This window comes from Cryphonectria parasitica, assembly GCF_011745365.1.
Source record: "Cryphonectria parasitica EP155 unplaced genomic scaffold M406scaffold_4, whole genome shotgun sequence".
Lineage (NCBI taxonomy): Eukaryota > Fungi > Ascomycota > Sordariomycetes > Diaporthales > Cryphonectriaceae > Cryphonectria > Cryphonectria parasitica.
Genome location: NW_024468912.1, coordinates 1522978 through 1545301, shown reverse-complemented (window position 1 = coordinate 1545301; position 22324 = coordinate 1522978). Strand labels below are relative to the sequence as shown.

At 46.2% G+C, this 22324-nt stretch overlaps 6 protein-coding genes and 2 non-coding genes across 8 annotated transcripts; 3 read left to right on the top strand and 5 right to left on the bottom strand.

The window, feature by feature from the left end:
* Positions 1–1070: 1070 nt before the first annotated feature.
* Positions 1071–2155, bottom strand: M406DRAFT_322039 (uncharacterized protein). The gene is made up of 2 exons (XM_040919591.1): positions 1657–2155; positions 1071–1599 (listed from the first exon to the last, which is right to left on the bottom strand). The coding sequence occupies exons 1-2, from the start codon at positions 1876–1878 to the stop codon at positions 1255–1257; spliced, it is 567 nt and encodes a 188-aa protein (XP_040776634.1). The 5' UTR covers positions 1879–2155; the 3' UTR covers positions 1071–1254.
* A 5896-nt stretch (positions 2156–8051) lies between these two features.
* Positions 8052–8704, top strand: M406DRAFT_68094 (uncharacterized protein; the record flags this gene model as incomplete). The annotated part of the gene is made up of 2 exons (XM_040925134.1): positions 8052–8084; positions 8249–8704. 2 exons carry the CDS (start codon positions 8052–8054, stop codon positions 8702–8704), a joined length of 489 nt encoding a protein of 162 aa, XP_040776633.1.
* A 2647-nt stretch (positions 8705–11351) lies between these two features.
* On the bottom strand, positions 11352–12146 carry M406DRAFT_97309 (uncharacterized protein). Its single transcript, XM_040926360.1, has 2 exons — positions 11756–12146; positions 11352–11686 (listed from the first exon to the last, which is right to left on the bottom strand). The coding sequence occupies exons 1-2, from the start codon at positions 11949–11951 to the stop codon at positions 11643–11645; spliced, it is 240 nt and encodes a 79-aa protein (XP_040776632.1). The 5' UTR covers positions 11952–12146; the 3' UTR covers positions 11352–11642.
* A 5-nt stretch (positions 12147–12151) lies between these two features.
* Positions 12152–12896, top strand: M406DRAFT_356012 (uncharacterized protein). Its single transcript, XM_040923325.1, has one exon. It carries the CDS (start codon positions 12409–12411, stop codon positions 12646–12648), a length of 240 nt encoding a protein of 79 aa, XP_040776631.1. The 5' UTR covers positions 12152–12408; the 3' UTR covers positions 12649–12896.
* Positions 12897–13693: 797 nt separating this feature from the next.
* Positions 13694–13796, bottom strand: M406DRAFT_t52. The gene has a single exon. It is a non-coding gene; the product is annotated as a tRNA-Ser (tRNA).
* A 664-nt stretch (positions 13797–14460) lies between these two features.
* M406DRAFT_97307 (uncharacterized protein) lies at positions 14461–17483 on the bottom strand (the record flags this gene model as incomplete). Its single annotated transcript, XM_040926359.1, has 7 exons — positions 14461–14743; positions 14842–15316; positions 15403–15518; positions 15601–16616; positions 16678–16843; positions 16950–17402; positions 17442–17483. 7 exons carry the CDS (start codon positions 17481–17483, stop codon positions 14675–14677), a joined length of 2337 nt encoding a protein of 778 aa, XP_040776630.1. The 3' UTR covers positions 14461–14674.
* A 1145-nt stretch (positions 17484–18628) lies between these two features.
* On the bottom strand, positions 18629–20623 carry M406DRAFT_217855 (uncharacterized protein; the record flags this gene model as incomplete). The annotated part of the gene is made up of 4 exons (XM_040915512.1): positions 18629–19363; positions 19459–19605; positions 19667–20021; positions 20373–20623. Coding segments are annotated over 4 exons (1488 nt in total), but the record flags the coding sequence as incomplete, so codon positions are not given.
* Positions 20624–21920: 1297 nt separating this feature from the next.
* Positions 21921–22032, top strand: M406DRAFT_t58. The gene has a single exon. It is a non-coding gene; the product is annotated as a tRNA-Met (tRNA).
* Positions 22033–22324: the final 292 nt, after the last annotated feature.

The following is a 22324-nucleotide window of genomic DNA, read 5'->3' as shown; positions in this document are numbered from 1 at the left end:
CTTGCGAGAAGACTTTGCGGCAGAGGGCATTGTCTCTGGTGGTTGAAATTGGAGTGTCAGATAGCGTATTCTTGTGGCGGATTCGGCCAATTGGGCGATACAAATGCAAAGAGGACCGACATATTCAGATCAATGTTATCAGGGCCGTCCCTTACTCTGTGGAAGGTGTGTGAGTCCGACCGTGTACGCAGCTATGTAGGCCACAGTCATTTCCAGTCAGCTGAGAGTGGCCAACTCTTTCAGCTGTCGCATAGAAGGGCTTGCTGAGTGCGGTTCCAGCGCTAGTTGTGATTTGCATACTGTGTCATCGATGGTAGGAAAATTCAGGGCAATAATTAAGCGAGTCGCCGCTCTATATTCGAAATGACTTACTGTCCCAAGTGCTGAATAAGTAGCAATCATCACAGTGCCAGAGTGTTGCCCGTCCATGCCAGGTGGTGGAGTAGCCTTCCCAGAGGATCCTGATAAGGTCAAAGCGATGCTGTAGAAAGCGTTGGGCTTCTTCGGCCTTCCTGGTGCTTCTCATCCCTCACTACACGGCCACCGTCTGGATGAAAAGTGAAAAAGTGGGACAAGCAAGGTTTGTTGATTTTGTGATAAATTATTCTAACTAGCTGAATTGCCCTAGATAAAATGGAATTCTATCGATATGTTTAATCCATAGAATTGCTAGTTATCTCAGTGGGTTACGCAGCCTGAAACTGATCCGTGCTTCTTTTATATACCAAATAGGCAATATTCAGAGCATAAGAGACTAGTGCATCATCTAATAATTAACTTGTTTCAACAGAAATAAGAAACAGTAGAGTAATTATTCAAAAAGGCAAAAACGACGCCGCCATGATTCGAACATGGGCAACTGAGGATATATTTGTTTGAATAATGTTCATACTATTAGAGGTTATTCAAAACGTAAACGGCAATTGGAAAACGGGAAGCGGAAAACTGAAGCGGGTAGTTTGGAGACACCCTTTGACTCGGCTTCGTAAACAGACCTCCAACAATACGTCGAACGTACTTCAGTAACAGCTTCGGGCTTATTAGCAGCGGGTCTGAAGGCGATGAGTGTTAGGTTGAGACTGACTTGTTCAATTCGAGGTCAGTAATGCTAACTGTTTCCGACGTGCCACCTGCTGGAAAGAGAAGCTACAGGTGGCCCAAGCCGCTTATTAACGTGAGCAAAGCCGCCACCACTAGGCAGCATCAAAGTCAGTACACGGTGTCGAATCTGGGAATGAAAGGCAGCTCAAACAGCTACATACAACCAGTCGCAGTAACAACGTAGGAGGCGATGCCCCAAGCCGTTTGAATAGTCGCCAGATCGGTCCAGTCCCGCGAGTTGAACCAAGATCCAACCGCCAGACTCAGAGCTACCGGGCTCAGCAACGCGATGGCGAGTCTGGTAGGAGACCAGTCCAGAACAAGCTCGATCGAGTACGAGTTTTCATTCAGACAGACATTGATCCACTTGGCCCACTTGATCGCTACGTCGTCTCTAAACCGGGCTTGCTTGTACGCCAGAAATAGCTGCTTCATAGAGGCCGTTGACGCATCGTCAAGATCAATGCGTCGATGACCGCCGTGATTGGTACCAATACACTATGAAAATAGATCAGCTATCCCGCCAGCAGAGCTAGCTAGTTGGGCCCTCTTTACCTCATATACTTTGAACGCCGCGACTGTTTTTAGAGAAAAGAAACCATACATGCCCCGCAGGCGCCAAGTTGCCCATCTGAATTTGCGGAATAAGCTCTTGGCGTCTTTAACGTCAACAGAAATCTCTTGCGGCTCGCCATCCGGAGTAGAGAATATGCCGACTATCAAATGGATATCGTTCCCCGGCGAGAGAGGGGCGGGGACAGCACGACTCATTGCCATTCTAGCTTGAGGCATGCTGCCAAAACGTATCTCTTGCTCCTCCACCAAGTAGCGAACACATTTATTACGGCGTGTTGTACTCGACACAGACCTCGTCTTTATGGAGCTCTCCCGTAATGCGAAGGTCGGTGCGGGTTGTAACAAAGAGATACGAGAGTGAGTGTTGTTGGTGCCACCTTCTGTCCCAGGCCGATTTTCTGCAACTGTGGGGTCTGCCGGCGCATCCTGAGGATGCATGTGGTGATCGACTACATCCTCGGCTCGCATAGGCGCTGTTCCTGTTCCTACCATGATTGCGGGTGATGTATGTCTTGAAGATGTTTAAATCAAATTCTGTCCAAACCTGAAGTTGATATTCCACGCTTTGTCAGCAGCAGCTTTGTGAACGTAACGTGGCAGTTGTTAATTCGTCAGCCGCATCTGCAGCTAAGTAGTTTCTTTCTCTACCTACTAATACTTACTAAGCTGCGTTGTATGCCCAGTTCTATCATTTTCACCTAAACTAGAACTAAGGCGGCGTTGCACAGAAAAGACAGCCACTTTAGCAATGGGCAAGGAACCTGGCGATCCGAGTTGTATACAAACAACGCCGACCGTAGGCCGTCAGGGCACATCAAGGCCTTGGTGATGCGGCAGCAATATGGCGACGACCACCACGACGACTATAGTGGGCAAAGACATGCGCAGCCTTTGCTACCAGCTTTTTTGCCTGCTGTAATTATCTCAGGTCACGACTAGTCCTTCGGTGCAGTTACCTAGGTGCAGGACTAGACGGTATGTTGCTTTCCAGTTAGCTGCCTGACTGCAGCTTCTAGTCTCTCTAGCTGAAAGCTTGACTAACATGAGGGCTCTTTCTAGGTCTTATGGACCGAATATCCATTTGGACATACGCATAATGCCATCGGAGTATATAAAGTCGTTTGCGGTCTCCAAAGGATAGTTGCAGGAGCGAATGATAACTAAGTAGCAAGTCGTGGTATCAGAGAAGTGTTGTATATGGAGGAAAGGCATCTTCGGGTGAGAAAGGGCCACCATTGTCAGGGCTTGCTGAGGCTGCCTAGAGCAGGCTGCCTGTGAATCGCCTCCTTATGTGTCCTGCCGACATTTCAGATATTTGAAAACCTATTACTAACAATCCCAAGCCTCATTAAATGGGAAGTTGATAATACTTCCATATTCATGCCAGCCAAAACGAGCAAAACAATTGTGTAGGTTGCTGATCTCGGAAGAAGCTCGATCCGTGACAGACATGATGCATAGCATTTTTCGGGTGCTGTATACTGCTGCTACATACGATCTAAGAAGAAAAGTAGTCGGAGGCAATGCGGTCAGGCTCAACAAAAAAAAAAAAAAAAAAAAAAAAAAAGAAGGTGTGGGAAACGGAAGGATCAAACGTCAAAAACGACGCCGCCATGATTCGAACATGGGCCTCCGAAGATATTTGAATTCGAATCATGGAAGGCCAATCATATTCGAAGGACAAGAAACGGTAAATGAATCGGAATTGCCAAAAACAGAAAATGGGAAGACGGAAAACAGAAGACAGAAATCAAGATTATCAGCATCACTGTCCCAGCCTTCCCTATCAAATATTGTCTCAGCGGAAGCATGGCAACTGAAATTTGGATTGCAACTGATCCAGTTGGATCCAGCTTCGGCTGCCTTAACTGGATCTTCAGCCTTCTTCCTTCTTGCAAAATTTGACAATCTTTCCATCTCCTTCCAGCCACAATCCTTGATTCTGGTCTTTTTCAGGTTTTCTTTCTTATGCAAAATCATTCTTCATTCGACTCAGATGGCTTTCTTCGATATAGATAACGACGAGATTGACACTCTGTTGCAAGAATCCAGCGAAAATGATGATGTACCGGAGGAACCAAATCATACTGCTATCAAGAAAGCCCGATTGATAGGCCTTTGATATAAGTAAGGTCTTCATTATGAATACTGATGCATTCAATAACTGATTCTGGAAGATTCTGGGAAAGTTCTCCTATAAACCCTGAGCAGATCTGGGTGGACCTTTGTTGTCCTAGTAACAAGCAGAAGCATGCTATCAAACTTTGCACACGATTCCTGAAGGTTTATGGAACGAGGCGAAAGCGCTGAAAGGTGACCTTTGGTCCGATAGAGACGGAAAAGAAGCATACCGTCACATCCGCTGGAATGCTTCTACACTACTGGAGATGCCTAGTTATAGGATTCAACAACACAGTCCTTGCACAAAAGAGAGCAGAAGACAACTCGCTGCAATAGTCCTTGAAATTCAACGAGGGGCTCTTTACCAATAAGAGCAAGGGACCTATCTATGAAGTAATCAGAGTAAGTTTTCCAGCGATTGTAAGGCTGCATCAGCTAACCTCCTTGGTAGTAGATCGGGAGAAATGCCGAAAAGATGAGCCTGACTCGCAGTCAAACATTCGTCAAAAAAGAAGCAACAAGTGCAGATATTGCCTTATTGCTTCAAACCCTATGGCTATACGAAAAAGACATACCATATACTCCACTGAACCGTCTTGCCTTCCATTTTCGAGTCTTGATTGCAGCCATCGGTAGCTTCCAGCCAGAAGTCTATATAAGCATTGCATATAGCCAGATCGCTTTTGAACTCATACGCCATCCAACTATGCACGAAAAGAAACTTGTCACTCATTTCACCTTTTACCAAAACAAAGTGAGGAAGAATACCATCAGGGATAATCAGATGAATGTGTATGTTATTTCACTGCTGAATGCTGATATGCTGCGTCGTTGAGTGCTGCAGATTGGCTTATCCGCACTTAGCTATTCAAGCGCAGCGTGAATCCTTGCTTGAAATCGCGAACTCCAAAGCTCTTTAGCCTCAGATGCGCTGGCTATGTTCTTGAGTTATCGTGCAATATTAGGGGATGAGATTAATAGTATTGATGGAGATAAGGCTATTGATAGCTAGCTAAGGCTCTGATTCTCAAAGGTGGGTGCGTGAATTATGAAAGGCGAATCCCCGCACTTATGAAAGAATACTTAATTAAGTATGTGTTTCAAGGGTAGGGGGTCGGATAAATAATTGCGCCGATTCCGTGATCTGAAAGCACGCACTGCTTTTTTCATATCGCTTAAGATCCCGAATCACATATCATACATCAGCTAAACAACAGATATCCTAAACACCAATCCCGAAATACCTTGCAGCATGAAATCGAGAAACTTCGAAGTGCATAGCTATGAACTATACAGATCTCGGATAAAGAGACTAACTGATCCAAGAATGCTATTGCTTTCTTAAAAAGTAGAATGCGCATTACAAGACTAATAACAAGTGTAAGGTTGGGATTTTCGCATGCATTTCTGCCCAATGAACCATTACTTAGAAGCAAATCTTTGCTGCTGAGTATGGAGCAATAGCTTCAGCAGCTAGATTATTCGGTATGCACAGAAGAAGTATACTGCTAAGTTCTGCCAAGCTCAACTGATTCAAACCTAGGGATCGAGACTGGAGAAGCTTAACGTCATATATGTTGCTGGGACAAAGAGCAAAGGCAGTACTTGCGCATATATCGAGTTGTTCCTTCGAGCTTACAGAAGAGGAACATCTTTTCCGTGCAAGACTGGGCTCTACTCCTCGCCGCATCTACTCAAGATGAACGAGAGAATTCGCATCAACTTTGAGCCGCTCGACGAAACTCGCTTCGCACAGTATGTCTTCGAGATCTGCAATGGCCTATCACTCCATGATACCAACAGTGGCCTGCGTTTTCTCTAGTTGCTTGCTCTCATCTTAATTCATGCTTTTTTCCGTGAAGGAGTCGATGTTGCTATCTATGAAATCCATTATGGTGGTGAGTATGATTCTATTAACTTCTTTGAGCGCTCAGTTATTATAGCAATCACAACTATAGGGATGAACCATGTTTCCAACCTTGGACCAACTATAGAGAATATTGCTTAGCATAAAGCTGGTATTATTAAAGCGGGAGCAGCAGCATTTACTGCTCTGCAGGAATCAGGTATTTCTACTGTTTTATATACTCGAGCAGCTGCAAAGCATGTATTGCTGAAGATTGTTAATATGGATACCAATCTTCCCAGATATTTTGTAAGCGATATTCAACGCCTTAACTGCTCCTTGGTGTGGGCAGTAAGCAATGAATTCCTTTAGTGGAAAGTATCAAAAGGAAAGCTCCCTTACTTGTCTCAACAAGCACTTGTTGATAGCATCTAAAATTTCCATTGGCCTGGATGCTTTGAGATGATTCAAGTTGATCAGGTGACTTAGTGCTTAGATGAAGCATATAATGAGCTCAGCATAGCAGAAGCTGCATGATGATTTGAAGCTTCAGCTAAATACAGATTAAGATCATTTTTTGGATAAATTTTATGAATTACTCTGCTGACTATTTGCAGATAGTATCCATCTCTGCATAGCGTTTTGATCTTCATATAAAAGTCGGAAGTTTGTAACTGTGAAGAAGTATTAAAGCTTCTAGCAAAGTTTCTTCATACATCAATTCAACATGTTATTTTTATAACACACTATGAAGATCGAGGTATTTCTTATTCCTTAGCTAGTACGAATTAAGCTGATGATGATCTAGATGAGTGTTTGAATAATGATTTAGCGCTGCTGGAATGTTATCGAGAGATTTGGACAGCCACTTACGCCTCACCATGCCAGATCTCGATTGCTGAGTGTCAAAGAAGCCCTTGAGATTGCCAGGAAGGAGTGCAGTATGCAAAGAGATAGCCATATCTTAGTTACTAATAGCATTCGTCTTGTTAGTGCAGTCTCAAAGCATCTAGCCGGGTTGTTACAGGAATAATAGACTTTCAGCTAAGCATTTGGTATGGAATAAACTTATTCAGGAGGTAGTACTATATGCACAAGTTATAAGGCACAATGCGAGATGCCTGCTTGCAATTTCAGTCATGTGAAAAATTTTCAGATAGTAGCTTCGTTTGTTTTGCTAACCAAATAAGTTTGTTATTAGCTTTGACAATTTATATCTATGCTATTGCTACTTAGATGATTCAAACATTTGCAGGAAATACTGATCCTACAAAATTGTTGAGGAATCATAAGAGCGCACCATATCTGCTACTGGGATCACTAGCGATGCTGGTGGTATGTCTGCGGACTGTGGTTTGTTTGAGCGTATATGCTCTGATTTATACTAATAAAGTTGTATATCTTATGCATAACTTTCCCAGATCGACTCCATATCCGATCTGCTGTGCCATACGTTCTCCCATTCATCTTCAGGTAGCATGGGATTAGCATTCTTTGGCAGCTTAACAAGAATGTGTTGAATAAGAGTTGCCTGAGGCTGTGGAGGATAGCATAGCGTAGTAGAGACTCCAAGAAGATCGGGCTTTCCAATACTAGATTCTCTTAAGCTCGCCAATAATTCCAGATTCCGTTTACTGATACAACGCTAGCTTCCCCATCGAACTCCATGAGATGCACTTCTGACTGTAAAATACCGCACATAGTTAGAAAAGGCTGGATTACAGGATAGGACTTGGACAACTATCCTACCCTTCATCGCTAGCCTTCCAAGGATTAAAGCATTTTGCTTTGCGAAATCTCCATTCAAATCCCGCGTATCTGGATTAGTAAATCTAATATATCCACGCTCATTCAGCAGATTATGTTGCACATTATGCAAAGCTGGAGCCTTGTGCATACTGATATTGGATCGAGCATAGTTGGTTGTTAAAAAGTTATTTCCAATCCTGTTGGCTATATAGTTGAGTAATTCATCTTCGTTCATATGCTATAGCTTATTGCAAGCTGCTGCTAGCTGTTCTTCTAGCATCTGTTGCATATCGGACAGCATGCTCGCTACTTCTTGTTCATAAGTCTGTATAAGGCTTGCATACCGAGCTGCAGCTTCTCTTATTGCAGCCCAGGGAGATATTCTAAGCTCCGAAGGCAATAGAATAGTTATATAGAGTTGAGTATTATTGATATGTAATGCTTTGATTAATGCATTAAGATATCCTCCAACTTCGGCTCTTAATAAGCCCTAGTATACATTATTGCAATTGTCTTCATTAAGGCTATCCGGAGATCTTGAATGCGATCTTATATTCTGCTATATTGATTGTGGATAACAACAAACTGAGCAGAATGGTTTATAGTTATTTACTATAGCTACTGCTTGCCAGTGGCGCATATACTGCGCTCTGACAAGATGTTAACAATTCAGCATTTCCATATTTTCGAGGTTAGTACCAACAGGTTCGAGGCCCTCAATGCGAATTTCAGAAGTACAGAAGATACATACGAGCAGTGGCCTTTCTATAGTGGGCGCCTGCAGATATTGTTCGATGGTTAGCTAGAAATTTTTCTCAAGCAATGATGCATTGCTCTGTGCATTTGCTTGTATAGCCGAAGGTGTTACTGTTTGAGCAGACTGTGGTATTGCTATCTGAGCTGGCTGCAGTATTGCTGGAGCAGTTTCAGAAGAAGGTTGTGGTATTGTTAGAGCAGGTTGCTGCTGCATTGCCTGATCAAGCTGTGGTGTTGCCTGACCAGATTGCTGCGGTGTTGCCTGGGCAGGTTGCTGCTGTATTGTCTGATCAGGCTGTGGTGTTGCCTGGCCAGATTGTTGCGGTGTTGCCTGAGCAGGTTGCTGCTGCATTGCCTGATCAGGCTGTGATAGTTTCTGATCAGGCTATAGTGTTGCTTGAGCAGGCTGCAGACTTATTGCTTCAGGATGCATTTGCTGAGCATGTAATAGCAGGTTTGTTGCTTCTTGAGCAATATCAAGCAAATGTTGGTCTGTCGCTGCTCGAGATTGCGATGCATTTTGCGATCTTGCCCCTTCGGTCAACTGTTGAGTAGAGAATCTTCGGGCTTGAACAGTCGTTGGGGTTCTTGAGGGTCCTGGAGTCTTCGAGACTCTCGCTCCTCCGAGTGGGGGTCTCGGGGTTCTTGGCGTTCTTGGCGTTCGTGAGCTTCCAGGCTCGTTTTGGCCAATAATTTCCTGATCAGCTTTGCTAGGCATAGTGCTTGTTTGGTATGCCCAAGATCTTGAAGGGCCGAATCATTCTGGTGGGAAACATCTAATAAGTCAAAGGGGGGGGTTTTGGGCCGGGGTAGTTTTGGGCCACCCTGGCCACCCTCACCGCCTCTTCAACCCCCTTTAGTTTGATAGCTATTACTCAACCAATTTTGATCCAAACAACTTCATCTTTCCAGCAAACCTTTATCTGACTGTTATGAAGCCCTATTCCGAGTTTGAGCTAGCTCAGGCCGTTGAGGCTGTCAGAAAAGGCAAGTCTCAGCGGCAAGCCTCGAGGGAATGGGGTATTCCAAGGAGTACTCTTCAGGCTCGCCTAGAAGGAGGGGAATCGCATAAAACAGCCCACGAAAACCAGCAAAGGCTCTCTATTGATCAGGAAAGAAGACTAGCCGAATGGATCCTGATTCAAGAAAGCCTAGGCGTTCCACCAAGCCATTCAGAACTCAAATACTTTGCTCAGCAGATCCTCGAGGTCCAGGGAGACTCTCAGGCCCTCGGGGTGCAATGGACTCAGGCTTTTTTGAAGAGAAATCCAGAGATAAAGGTCAGGAAGACTCGCTGCATTGCCTCTGAACGAACGAATGGGGCTACAACAGAGGTAATACGGCTTTGGTTTCGTCTTTTCAATCTTCCTCATATCCAAGCTATTAAGCCAGCTAATAGATGGAATATGGATGAAGCTGGCCTGATGGAGAGCCAAGGAACAAATGGATTAGTCCTCGGAGGCTCCTCTTCGCGTTCAATTCAAAGGAAAGACCCTGGATCAAAAGCCTGGACTTCTTTCCTCGAGTGTATCTCAGCTACAGGTGCCTACCTCTTCCCTCTGGTGATTTTCAAGGGCCAAACGGTACAACAACAGTGGTTTCCTCTTGATTTGGAGCTTTTTGATGGTTGGAAGTTTACAGCTACGCAAAACGGATGGACAAACGATAAAATGGCAGTTGAATGGCTGAAAGAGATCTTCATTCCTCATAGCCAGCCAGCAGACCCCTCAGAAGCCAGGCTGTTAGTCCTGGATGGCCATGGCAGCCATAAAACGGACGAGTTTATGTGGCTTTGCTTCCAAAACAATATCCTGCTTATTTACTTGCCTCCTCATACCTCTTACGTTCTTCAACCCCTCGATCTAGGGGTCTTTTCATCTCTCAAACGGGCATACAGAAAGAAAGTCAGCAATATGGGCCAATGGGGCGATTCAACTATTGCAGGCAAGCGTTTATTCCTCAGCAACTATCGTCTGGCTCGACTGGAAGGCCTTTTAAGCCAGAATATTAGATCTGGATGGAAAGCAACTGGTCTGTGGCCTCTTAGACCCTCAAAAGCCCTCTTGAGCCCTCTTCTCCTCGAGAACAGTCAACCAAGCCGTCAGACCCAGTCCAATTCAGGCTCAGCACAATCAACAGCACCTCATCTTTCCCCAAAAGCCTCCTCAAGCCAGCCAGTTCTCTTTTCAACTCCTCGAAAGGCTAAACAGCTATACTATCAGCTGCTAGAGAATCGGCAATAACTTCGAACGGAACCAGGCCGCCGTATGCTATTCAAGAAGATAAAAAAGGCTTATGGGGAGAGGGACCTCGAGTTTGCTAAGGCATTGGAGGAAAATAAAGCGTTGAAAAGGCAGATTGAGGCTCTGAGGCCTAGTAAAAGAAGAAAGGTTGATATGGATCCGAATTCGAAGTTTGCAGGGATTGAGGATATACAGAGAGCTCAAAACGCGGCTAATCGCCACGAGGATAGTCTGAATGAAGAGAGCGATGTCGAATTACCTACTGATGAGGAGGATTGCATCGTGGTGGGTGAATAGAATAGATAAACAGTATATATATATATGGGTGTGTGTATTTGACGAGGGTGGCCAGGGTGGCCCAAAACTACCCCGGCCCAAAACCCCCCCCTTTGACTTATATACTTTCTATCAAGTCAGGTTTCCAAGATCTGGAGATCTGAGAAAAGTTTGTTGGGCGAGATTTTCCGATTTCCAGAAACCAGATTTGAAGCTCAGCATAGATATGAGCCTATTCCACATCACTACAGACTACTGTATTCGGTATTTCTGCCAGCTCTAGCTTGTATCGGTGTAAATGCTTGATATGTTCTAATCAAATCAGTTTACCACATCCGGCGATATATCGATAAATGATAGCAACTGAACCTGATCTGCGAACCAGGGCTGGGGCGCTGTTGCACAAGAACGAATGCCGAAGCAATAGGCAAAGGCCCCAACGACCCAAGCGTTGTCAGACTGACAGCAAATAAAAGCCAATACAGCATCAAGTCAGGGTAAAGAACTTACCTTACACCTGCTCAGGTGACTCAAACCGAATACAAGCACTACCAGAACCCACGTGCATTCCTAGTTCCAGTGCTGAACACGCTAGTCACTATAATACGACGATCGAAGTCATGAGTTCTCTCAACTCTATTAAATCTCAACCTAATATCTAGAGTGTTGAGGGAATGTCAACTCAGCTGTCAAGAACATCGATGTGATGCTATCTATTACATAGTCTTGAATCCCTTCCATCTCATCTACAACTTTCTCCTCAATCAAGTCTGTCAATCCTCCTATAACATCATCTCTAATCCGTTCCTCCGATGAAGCCAATTTCCTAGCAAACTCGGTCTTGCAAGCACTTAGCATTTGCCTTACGTCCTTCTTATGCTCAGCAAGCAGCTCTATGATTTCAGACTTGAGAGTATTATGAAGTCCGGCGATCTCCTGCTTGTGGATCTGAAGTTAAGCATTCAGAAGTGCTTCTATAGCTGCATAATCCAAGAGCTTGGAGATTTCGGATACAGAGCTGCTTCTTTTTTAGCTACAAGCTAATACAAATTAGACTAGTTATATATTTATAATAAGAAATACTTACAAGTAGTATTTGTAACTGTGTTATTATAAGGGGGGGGGATAGAAGTATTAGCAGTACTAGCATTTGTTTCAGAAAGCAAGTCTCCTTCTACTATCTGCGCGCCATAACCCTCATATAGTGATGGGATAATCGCAAATCCGAAGCGTTCGATACTTGGCAAGGCTTGTGCTGAGATTGCAATGCAAAGCTGGCGCATTTATGCAGCTGGGAATCTTCAGCCTGAAATGATTGCATGGATAGTAAAAGACGATTGCGCAGTTAATAAATGCAGAGATCTGAGTCTGTTACCTGCTACCTGATTTAATGTTGCGAATGTTTTAGGGAGTAGTAGAGCTGGTGGCCTAATTATATCGAAAGTCAAAGTGACTGTATTCGGACCCAGCTATTTCGTATTAGGATTAGGATCGAACCGAAGTTAGCGAATGCGCTCAGAGGGGATGAAGATATAAACACGGACACTGCAAGAGCTGCGGTGATAGCGCGCCTGTGCTCCTTCCATCAAAAGACGTATATGAATTTTGAAGAATGCGCTCTTATCATGCTGCGAGATCCAGTTGATATCGAGGAATATCTTTCCCAAGCGATTGCTGAGCTGCCAGGATGCCAAAGCTGGCATATGAAAATCGATATTATTAGGAAGCTATGTTGATTGAATGCTGTGGGAGGAATCGAATGATGAGCTGCGCAGCATATTTGGGTTCGTTGTAGTATCTGAGTGGGTTGAGTATGTCGGAGATATACCAGAGCGATCAGCCATTTCAAATTTATGTATACGATGTTGCGCGAAAGAGAAAAAATACCCCAAAAAACTACAAAACAAAAGGGGGGGGAGGAAAAAAAAACCCCTGAGAATACAGGATCCTGCCCACCCAGGCTTTTCGTCTGAAGAGTAGCCTTGACTCGAAAATGAAAAACAGAGAAAAGATAGCAAACGGGAACAAGATTCTGACTGGCCAGCTCAGCCACGCCTGCTACCCCGGATTAGTCTGCGCTGAAGCCAACACTCAGAGTCTTTCGCTGGCTGTAGGCGACGAGTGGAAGCCTGTAGGAGATGGTGCTGTTGCGCTTAACTGTTCGGGGAGTAATCGTGGACAATGAGAGGAACGCAGTAAGGATACTTGTTTTGTTGTGGTAGCGGTCGTGTTTAATCTAATAAGCTATGGATTTGTATTCGATAATCGGATTAGATGCATTCATATATGTAGCAACTTGGTTAGGCAGCAGGTTTCAGTCTTTCTCCATAATACCCCTTGCAATCAGCCCCGCTCTGGAGCGGGTGGCAGGGTGGCTGAGAGGCTATACATAGTATATGCTGGAACGAAACAGCCGTTCCTAGCGAACAGATATGATAGACTGTGACTTAGAATGAACAGGCTACTTAGCGCCTTTCAACTAGTGAACAGAGGAGCTTGCCCACAGGGGGTTAAGGCATCTGTTAGAAGCACCTTAATGTACTCAGTTCTGAAGATAGCACTGAAATCCAACACATGTCAAGGAATGTGTATAGTATGTGATATCCAGCAGACATCCGAAATTTGAAACTATTCATATTGCTGTTTCTGCATCCGCTGGTTTTACATATATCGATGAGCTCTTTGAGATATCTTTTTCAACAGTAAGCAGCGGGGAATTTGATCACAGAACTTGTCAGGAACAAGCATTGTCAGCAAGATAAGATTACTACTGCATTTATGATGCAGAATGAGTTTGAAGCTAGCTCTAACAGTTCCAGAATACCCACATAGTGCCAAACTCTACTCACTTGATTAGCATAAATACGAACTTCAGCAGCAAGTATTAATACTACCTTCCTTTTTCAGTTTAGTAGTTAATATAGATCGAGATGATCGAGATGGAGAATACCAGCAGCTTGTTAGTGCACAGACGGAGAACAGGAAACGGAGGCAGGGAAACGGCAAAACGGAAACGGAAAAAAGCCGACGCCGCCATGATTCGAACATGGGCCTCCGAAGAGAATAGATACCGTAGAATCCCAGTGGAATTTCTAGTCTATCGCATTAGACCGCTCTGCCACGGCGCCTATTGAGTGATACAGATCCTTCACTTGCAGTACTATGAAGGAGTTGAACTTGCCGACAATATGCTAATTACTTTTTGCTCAACCTTTTTCACAGTTCTTCTGAAGAAGGCTTGTATGCAAATTTAGCAATATAGTATACAACACGACATTTTTCTCAGGTTGTCCAATCACTGGGAATCAGTGAGGCATAAAGGCACACGCTCAGGAGCGAACACAATACGCCACACGAGGCTAGACTGCTTCAGGACGAGTGGTACCGGAAAGGTATTGTGAGCATGCATTCTATCTTGAGATGATCGAACTCGGAATTGCCTTCCAGAGCTCGAGAGTTCCAACACTATCCCTCCTTACAATCCCCAGGCCATCCAGACGTCTCTCACGGTTCACATCGCAATCTTCTACCATTTTGTGTCGAATTTACCTCCACCACTTGATGAAGCAAGAATACCACTCTACTTGGTAGGTATATTAAGAGAATTGATTGGAACGTCAGTTTTACAGGCGCTACAAGACTTTACTATTACACTTTGCAAGCTTTCTACGATTCACCAAGCATCATCAGGCATACTGCAGCTCGTGCAGCAGGTTGACTCGCATCTCTTTGGCAGCTTCGACGTTCCTCAGCCAACACAAAGTCGTCCAACTAAGATTAAAAGAGACACTTCATAGTAAATCCATATGTACGCTTATTAATAGGCCTCGAAACTAATCAGTATAAATTCAGCTAATTCATTAGACCTTGCCCTCTTCATATGGCTGACGGCTGGTATCATCCTGACTCTTGACTTTGTAAGGACAGGCACGACAATCTGGCTTTACCCAGACCGTTACTCGAGAGATCCACCAAAATGTATCCATGAGGCATAGACCAATCGGTGTCACCACGTAGCCGGACCAAAAGTCTCCCCTGGGCCTACAGTCTTGAGGATTGCCGTATATTCCGCATCCTATTAGTGAGAAGGAATATTAGCAGACAATCATCGGTGTGCACTGCATCCAAGTAGCAGGGCCCAAGGAGTTTTGAAAAGGGTACAGGAGTACTCACCATTGTGTCGTAGACGCCAACATTGCCCCACCACTGCGGTATAGTCACCCCTGGGAACGTGATGGCGAAGAAAATCACAATTGTAGACAGGATCAACCCAGCATCCAAGGCCGCCGCGGTGATGTAGTTGTACGTGCTCCACCATCCATGATACCGCTTCCTGATGAAGTAGTTGAACAAAAGCGAGAACAACCCCCACGTGGAGAACGAGAGGGGCGTCGCTGGTGGAAGCCAGCCCATCGCGCCGAGCATGATCGGGGCGTGGAGGTTGCGGCCGACCCAGGACAGGCGCCCGCCGATCTTGACGCAGAGATAGAAGACGCATGGGAGGATCGCGCCGATGAGCCAGAAGACGTTGAAGTACTGGTAGATGGATCCTGCTCCGAACATCCGCGTCGGTCCGATCACTCCCCAGACGATGGACGACGAGAAGAAAGCACGCCCGTTAGGACACGAAAATTTGGCGGGTTGTTCCCTACAGGCAAAAGGTGGAGGTGGTTAGTTCCCATGGAGTCTTTTTCCTAGACGGCCTTGATGAGTGAGAGAAGGGAGCCAACATACAGATCACAGACACCGTCAATGTTCCCAAGGGTCCAGTTCATCACCGCAATCTGGACAAAGGTGGCCCATATAGTTGCCACCACCTGACACCAGAACGTAATTCGTGGTGGAACTTTCTGCTCTGGTTGTCAGCAATCATATAACGATGTATTTTTTGGAGAGGATGACTTTTGTGTGCTGCTCTGCACGGCGACTGACCATATAGTGAGCCATCTTCATATCCCCAGCATAAGTCTGCGCCTGACCGAGAACAATAGTGCTATAGACTTTGAAGATCATGACGCCGATGGGTCTTCCAGGTATCATGAAGCCAGCCAGGAAAGGCGACAAAACATTCAGAGCAAGACCCAGATTGGAAATGGCCAAGATGATGCAGGTGGGCAACATGAAGACAATGGCGAGAATGACAGCCACGAAATAAGCCCACCATGGCAACTGTGAATCATAGCCTAGTGCCGTGGCGAGGCCCAGCGCAGTGGATAGCACGAACAAAACTGCATACCACCACTCAGGGGCCTCTCGATAATTTGACATGAGCTTCATATGGATATCTGGCTCCTGACTTCTTGCGATCTTGAGACGGTAGTAGATCTCCTTGCCGTGGAAAAGGCCGCAGTGCACCAGGGCGGCTGTCAGGGCGGCGAACGACATGCCGTAGTTGAGGGCAAAGGTCGGTGCTAGAAAAAGAGGTGAGTACTCTTTATACTTCTGCAGGTCGAACGTGAAGCCGTCGCCGAGGATGCGGGTGACGTTGTATTCGCTCTGGGTGTTGTCGTACGTCTGGCTCGTGTTGATGGGCAAATACTGGCTGTAAATGGCGCCGGAGTAGGTGATGCCGATGGTCACGATCATGACGAATAGAAACAGGCCGGCCAGCTCTGATATGGCGGTGTGAACTGGTGCCAGGAGAGGGTCGCCGAGGTAGGCCGTCACATATGTCCAATCAAACGTGATTGGTATGAGAGAGAGGCCAGTCCATCCTCCGAACAGCTGGTTGAGGACAACATTGTTCGGCCGTATCCACGTAATGAAGGCAAAGACCGAAAGACCTTGCCAGAGAACCCCAGGAATCCAGTAGTAGCAGAACATTCCGAGGAGGACGTAGAAGAAATATCGGTAGCGGCTGATGGTCCAGCCATTGCTATTACTCCCATCGCTCTTCGACTTGTCATGAAGCGCGTAAAAAAGCGTGGTACTGCTGAACACACTAGGCCCTAAAGAATGGTTAGATGTCGACTAGTTTGTACATGTTATGGTGATTTGGGAGTTGCATACAAATCATTGCCGCTGGCCAGACGAGGAATCGCCGTGCCAGTCCTGCCAACCCAATTCCGATGATCTGCGAGCTCAGTGTGAACAAGAGCTGAAAGCCCCATCCAAGATTGATGTTATAGAATGGTGCTCCCTGGAGCGCCAATAAAGCATCCGTGCTGTCTGCTGACTGTTAACAGAAACGAAAATCACGTCGCACAGCTCGACTTGCTCTTAAAGAATTTAGCACTGCTGAGAGAGGAAAAGGATCACTTGCAGGCGTATCCGATGCTCACGTTAGCCATCAACACAACGACAACGTGCTCCTTGATGGTGAATGGCCCGGTGTTGAAGGTCCATTTCAACCCAAACCAATTGAATACTCTGGTCGGCATAGTCCTGGCCCACAGGCAACCGATGGGGTAGACAAGCAGCTGCACAACAATGGCAGGGAAATTGATTGCAGGGCTCCTCATGGACAGGAACATATTGAGACCGCTGCCAATGGTCACAAAGATCATGCCCAGGATCCAGGCGCGGACGGTGTTGGCCACTTCTTCGCCGTCCGTGTTGCGGACAGCGGCGCGGACCTGGTCATACGGCGAGTCTTCGCTGAACAGTGCATCAGCCTCCAGAATCTCGTCTGCATCGCCATCTTGTATCGCCCGTTTCACGAGGTCGATCTTCTCCTGTGGCAGGTTTGGGTCGAACGCGTGGGCGTGTGTGATGTTCACGAGATCCTTTGTCGCCTGCTCCACATTCACCGAGGTGTCCGTCCCCTTTTCAACAACCGGAGAACCAATATCAGAAGGCTCGGGCGACTTCATCATCCGGGACGCAGAAACCCAGAGAGGGTTCTGTCAAATTTTGAGGAAGCTTTGGGAAATCGTTTTGCTGAAGTGACCACGTCTGAGGACACTCTGCATATTTCATTGTTGCGTCTGCTGCATTATAGTAGAAAGCAATAATACTCCTTCGAACTCCAACTCCGCTTTTGAGTAATGCGACGTAACATGACAAAGATAAGCTAGAGGGTATCATTCCCCAACCTTCAGTCCGGACTTGAGGGGTCGTTCGGCGTCTTATCAGGAACGATTGTCAGGTCATTGCTACACAAGGTGTGATTAGCCACATGGAGACTCCACATTTGTATCGCCGTCGCTGGGAAGGCGGCGATGTTTTTGAGATCCCCGAGTGATCTGTAACCATGCACTGCCGGCGCCGGGAATCTCTGCGAAGCGATTAGCCGTAAAAGGAGTTGGGTGGGAAAAGGGGGGGGTAGGGAAGGGGGGAAAGGGCTGCTGGTGATTCTTACCTACTCGCTGTGTGATCCGGCCGGAAAAATTGTTCCAGTGCATTTCTCTATCATAAGTCTTGGTGTTAAAGTTTGTTATGAGTCGCTATGAAGTGCCTACAGAGCCACTGATCTCCGGCTGTGTTTGGATCTAGTGGATGCTGAAGGACTGGGTGACGTGACTTGAAGCAGGATCTGTCCAGATTAAGGTTTAATTATCAATGCTGGGGTAGGAAGATCGTGACTATGAGTCTACGAGGATGATCCAAATCGACATCCATCCTCTACATAACATTACTAACTACAAAAAACATAAAAATCATAAGTGGGTCAAAAGCAAAGACAGACGGAGAAACGTTTTACGCCACAGACTGTCACATTTGTTGATTTGCATACCACTTGATAATAACGGGTGCTTCAAACTATAAGCCTGTCAAAGAATGGGAAAGTGTTGCAACATATATAAGCTGGCCAAAATGTCGTTACAACATTGTTAATGGTCAACTAGGGCCGTTGCCCTCCCCAGTGCTGTGAAATATACAATACCTCTGAATCCTACCAGCGAATTCCTTTGGAGGATTGATTAGAGATCAACTAATCATTATAGATTCGATTAGCATACGTCGTCGTAGAATCAGAGATTTGATGCGCCACAACATGACCTACCTTGGCGAACAAGTCTGCCTGTTTGATCCCCATCGTCTCTGACATGAACATGAGCCGGCTGCAAAGCCACCTCTTCTGTCTTGCCGTCGCAAACATGCTGAGGCCGGTACAGAGAAGAGGGTACAATGCGGTGACTGCACTGTAGGCTTTGGGAGTTGTCGGCGCGCCACAGGGGAAATTGGCAATTGTGGCCTTGTCCCCCGTCCAGTTGACGAAATACGGCACGCTCGAAATCACATTTGAAACCTCTTCGCAGCCAACACGCATCGTCTCCACGTAGTCAGCGGTCTGCGTATGGTCGGCTGGCGCGTGAATCCACTGCATACATCGAACCATGATGCCAGACAGCATGATCCTAGAGGCGTTGATATTGAGATGCTTGCCGGCGACCCAGACGTCTGGGAATGTGCAGACCGGGCCGGGAAACGTGGCTGCTTTCTCAAGCTCGTCGTCGTCCACGTCGGCGGCCCAGCCAGAGACAGACTTGGGCCAGGTCTCGTGACAGTCTGCAAGCCAGCGACCAAGCTCGACGACGATCTCGCGCGCACGACCGAGGAGATCCACGGCCTTGTTGATCTTTTCGGCAGTCTTGGGCCCCGACGTAGTCAGAAGTGCATCAGCCTCGGCGCGGATCAGTGTGGCTTTCATGTTTAGCATGAGAGCGATGTGGCCTGATTTGTTTCTGATCAAATGTTGGCCCCACCACTCTACCTCGCCTGGTGCTGGGTTCGCCACAAATCCGAACATGTACTGGCGTATCTAGAAGCTTTTGTCAGTCATCCTCTACTTACCCTCGCAAATAATTGCTCTTGTGCAAGATCGGTCGGCCTTGGGATGCCACGTACCGTCATTGATCGTACTAGCTGGAACATCTCAAGACCTTCGGGTGAACTGTTTTGTACCACATCCTTGCCTCGGATGCGAAGGAGAGCCTTGGCTCCATCCAGGTGATTCGACCAACCCTTCATATCACCGTCATCACATGTAAGGCCCTGAAAATTGAAGCATTAGTAAAAGAGATGGGCCTTGAGGTGATTATTGGTAGGTTCTCACCTCATAAAAGGACAGCAGGATCGCTGCTGCAAGGGAAGTATCCTTCTTAGCTCTGTCCTTGTCTTTGATGGCCTCCTGGAGCTGCACCAAGGCGGTGCTATAGTATATGCGGGATCTCGGAAACAAATGCCTGGAATTTGGTCGCCCTGCCAAAGATGCTATCGAGACGGCGGTGAAGGCCATGGGAAACGGTGTGTCTTTGAGGTTATCCCATTCAAGAATCTTCAAAACGAAGTTAAATAGACAGGAATCTTGAACGGATGAGGGACATAGAACGAAGTTGGAAAGAAAAAAGCATGTTGCCTGTTCATCAAGTGGTGTCTGTAAGCCCGGTAGCACTGGAGGCGAGCTCGGGCTGTTTTCCAACTGTGGCGATCCAGTACCGAGACTCAACCTCGTCCCGTCAAACGACGAGCTCATTGCCTTTGCGAAGCCGCTGATTGGCGAGGACAGATTTTGTTCCGGTAGGGACCATACTGCGGTGAAGTCGAAAGCGGACGCCTGCGTATTCTTAGCTGGGTCGAAGTCTAGCACTGTTGTGGTCCAAGTATTATGAACTGTAGAGCGGCTGGTGGTCAATACGGTGCAGTCTGACGGCGAAGGTTGCCATGATGACTGAGAACTTGACGAGCTATCGAATGATAGTGTTGAGTCTCGACTCTCTGGACGTCCTGTGTTCAACGAGAGCCTGGGTTGACTCGGTGACTGTCTCGCAGCTGTTCCCTTCCGTCTGGTGCGAGCCCCTCGAGTCCCGCTCTGTGCCTCCGCTGCTGCTTTAGCCCTTCGAATGGTGCTTTGCGTCTCATCACGAAGATTGATCTCGAATGGATCTCTATAGCCCGGGCATTCTCTCTTCGCCTTTTTGCACTTCAGACAATGCGGTCTGGTTTCGTCGCACTTCACTCTTCTCACCCGACAAAGCTTGCAAGCTCGGCTTGGATGACCTGTGTTCACCATTGTGTTTGGAAAGGATGTGGTGATGGGGGTTGTCGAAGAAACGGAGGTATGCTAGGTGAAGGCTTTTCGGCATCAAATTAACGTGTTGTTCAGAGAATCAATTGCGGTACAGGTTGAGATAGCAATATCACAGATCCGAGGGGGACATCACGATCTCTCGCTTGTTGAGCTGATGAAACATAGCTCCTAATTCAGGGCTAAGAAAATTGATGAAACCGAAACCTACTCTCTTGTCTTGGACTCCTTATGTTGTGTCTACAATGCTGAATGCTCGGCTTGTATTGGCTGTAGAGATGGGATGGACTGATGTTTGAAACGGTTTTGAGCCATAATCCGTTGAGCTTCACAAGGACAATCAAAATCTCATACCATCCCCCATCCCCCTCTCCCGCCCCTCGCTCTACGGTCTTCTCTCCCTTCTCTTTTTATTCGCATTTTCAAATGACAAGAATGCTCATAAATGAATGAATGAAGAAAGAAACAACCGTTATTCGACGGGGACGCCTCGCAGTAAAAGAACCGGGATAACTGCATGAATCCCAGAGGCTGTAAATATGTGTTTATGCCGCTGCGGCTTTATATAAAATATATACTAAATTTTTTTTTTCTTTTCTTTTTGCTGATTGCAGAATATAAATGGCAGTACCGGTGGCATCACATCCAAATGGTAATTTTCGTTTCCTGTTCGTGCAACTGTCACCACAGCAATTGACCATGTCAACCCTTGTAACTCAAAACATTAAAGTTTCCGACGGTCTTTCTTCGACCACTCATTCTAGTTAATGCAGTTTGGGTCGAAACATTAGCACCGTTATCAGAAATACCGCATAAATCATGCACATTAATCAAGGTTCAGGAAGCAACACGTGTATCATTTGTCAGAGTCCCCTCGTCTCTGAGTCCAAGGGAAAAACCATTTTGCACTCCGAGTTCACTTGGGTACCTGCACGCCACATACTGTTCTCTCTGATGATGCGGTGTTAATTCAGAAATTGGCTAACAGTTTCAGAAGTAATCAAAAGTCGCAAACACTCTGGCTCACCCACACACCCACTGGGGCAGTAAAGGTTCAAGCCGAGTCTTCTGAGTGCCATCAACAAGGAACAGTGAGCGATGAAATCTTGTTGGATTACATACTGCGTTCTAGAGGATTGAGGGCAAGAATATATAGACATGTGCTCTTAGGACTTTGCTTCATTCTCGTCGTCCTTTAGTTGCTCGTCCTTCCGGGGCGCGAGGGCTACCAATAAAATAGGAATATAGTTAACCAATGGATGAGCGAAATCATCCTTGAAAAGTCTGAGTGGCTCAGTTGGTTAGAGCGTTGGTCTCATATTCAGTATGACTCGGTGGATCAAACCCCGGGAATACCAATCCAAAGGTCGTGAGTTCGAGTCTCACCTCGGACACAATTCTTTTCCTCTCCTTGAGAACTGTCTCGAATTTGTTATTTTTGTTCCGGTGACGAATAATTTTGACATGATGGCCATTCCTCTTGCGTTTTGCTATACTATTACAAGTCCACTGGCAATAGTAGTCTGGTTCAGATACTCTGTGTGTATCGTTCCAGGGAATCTTTATTGTGATGCGTAGGCCTTGTCGGAATCCTCTTTGACTTGCGTTGAATCCACCTCAGCTCTACCCATACACCAAATCACCAGCACCAAAAGTTTGATGGACTGTCGACTGCTGATGCTCGCA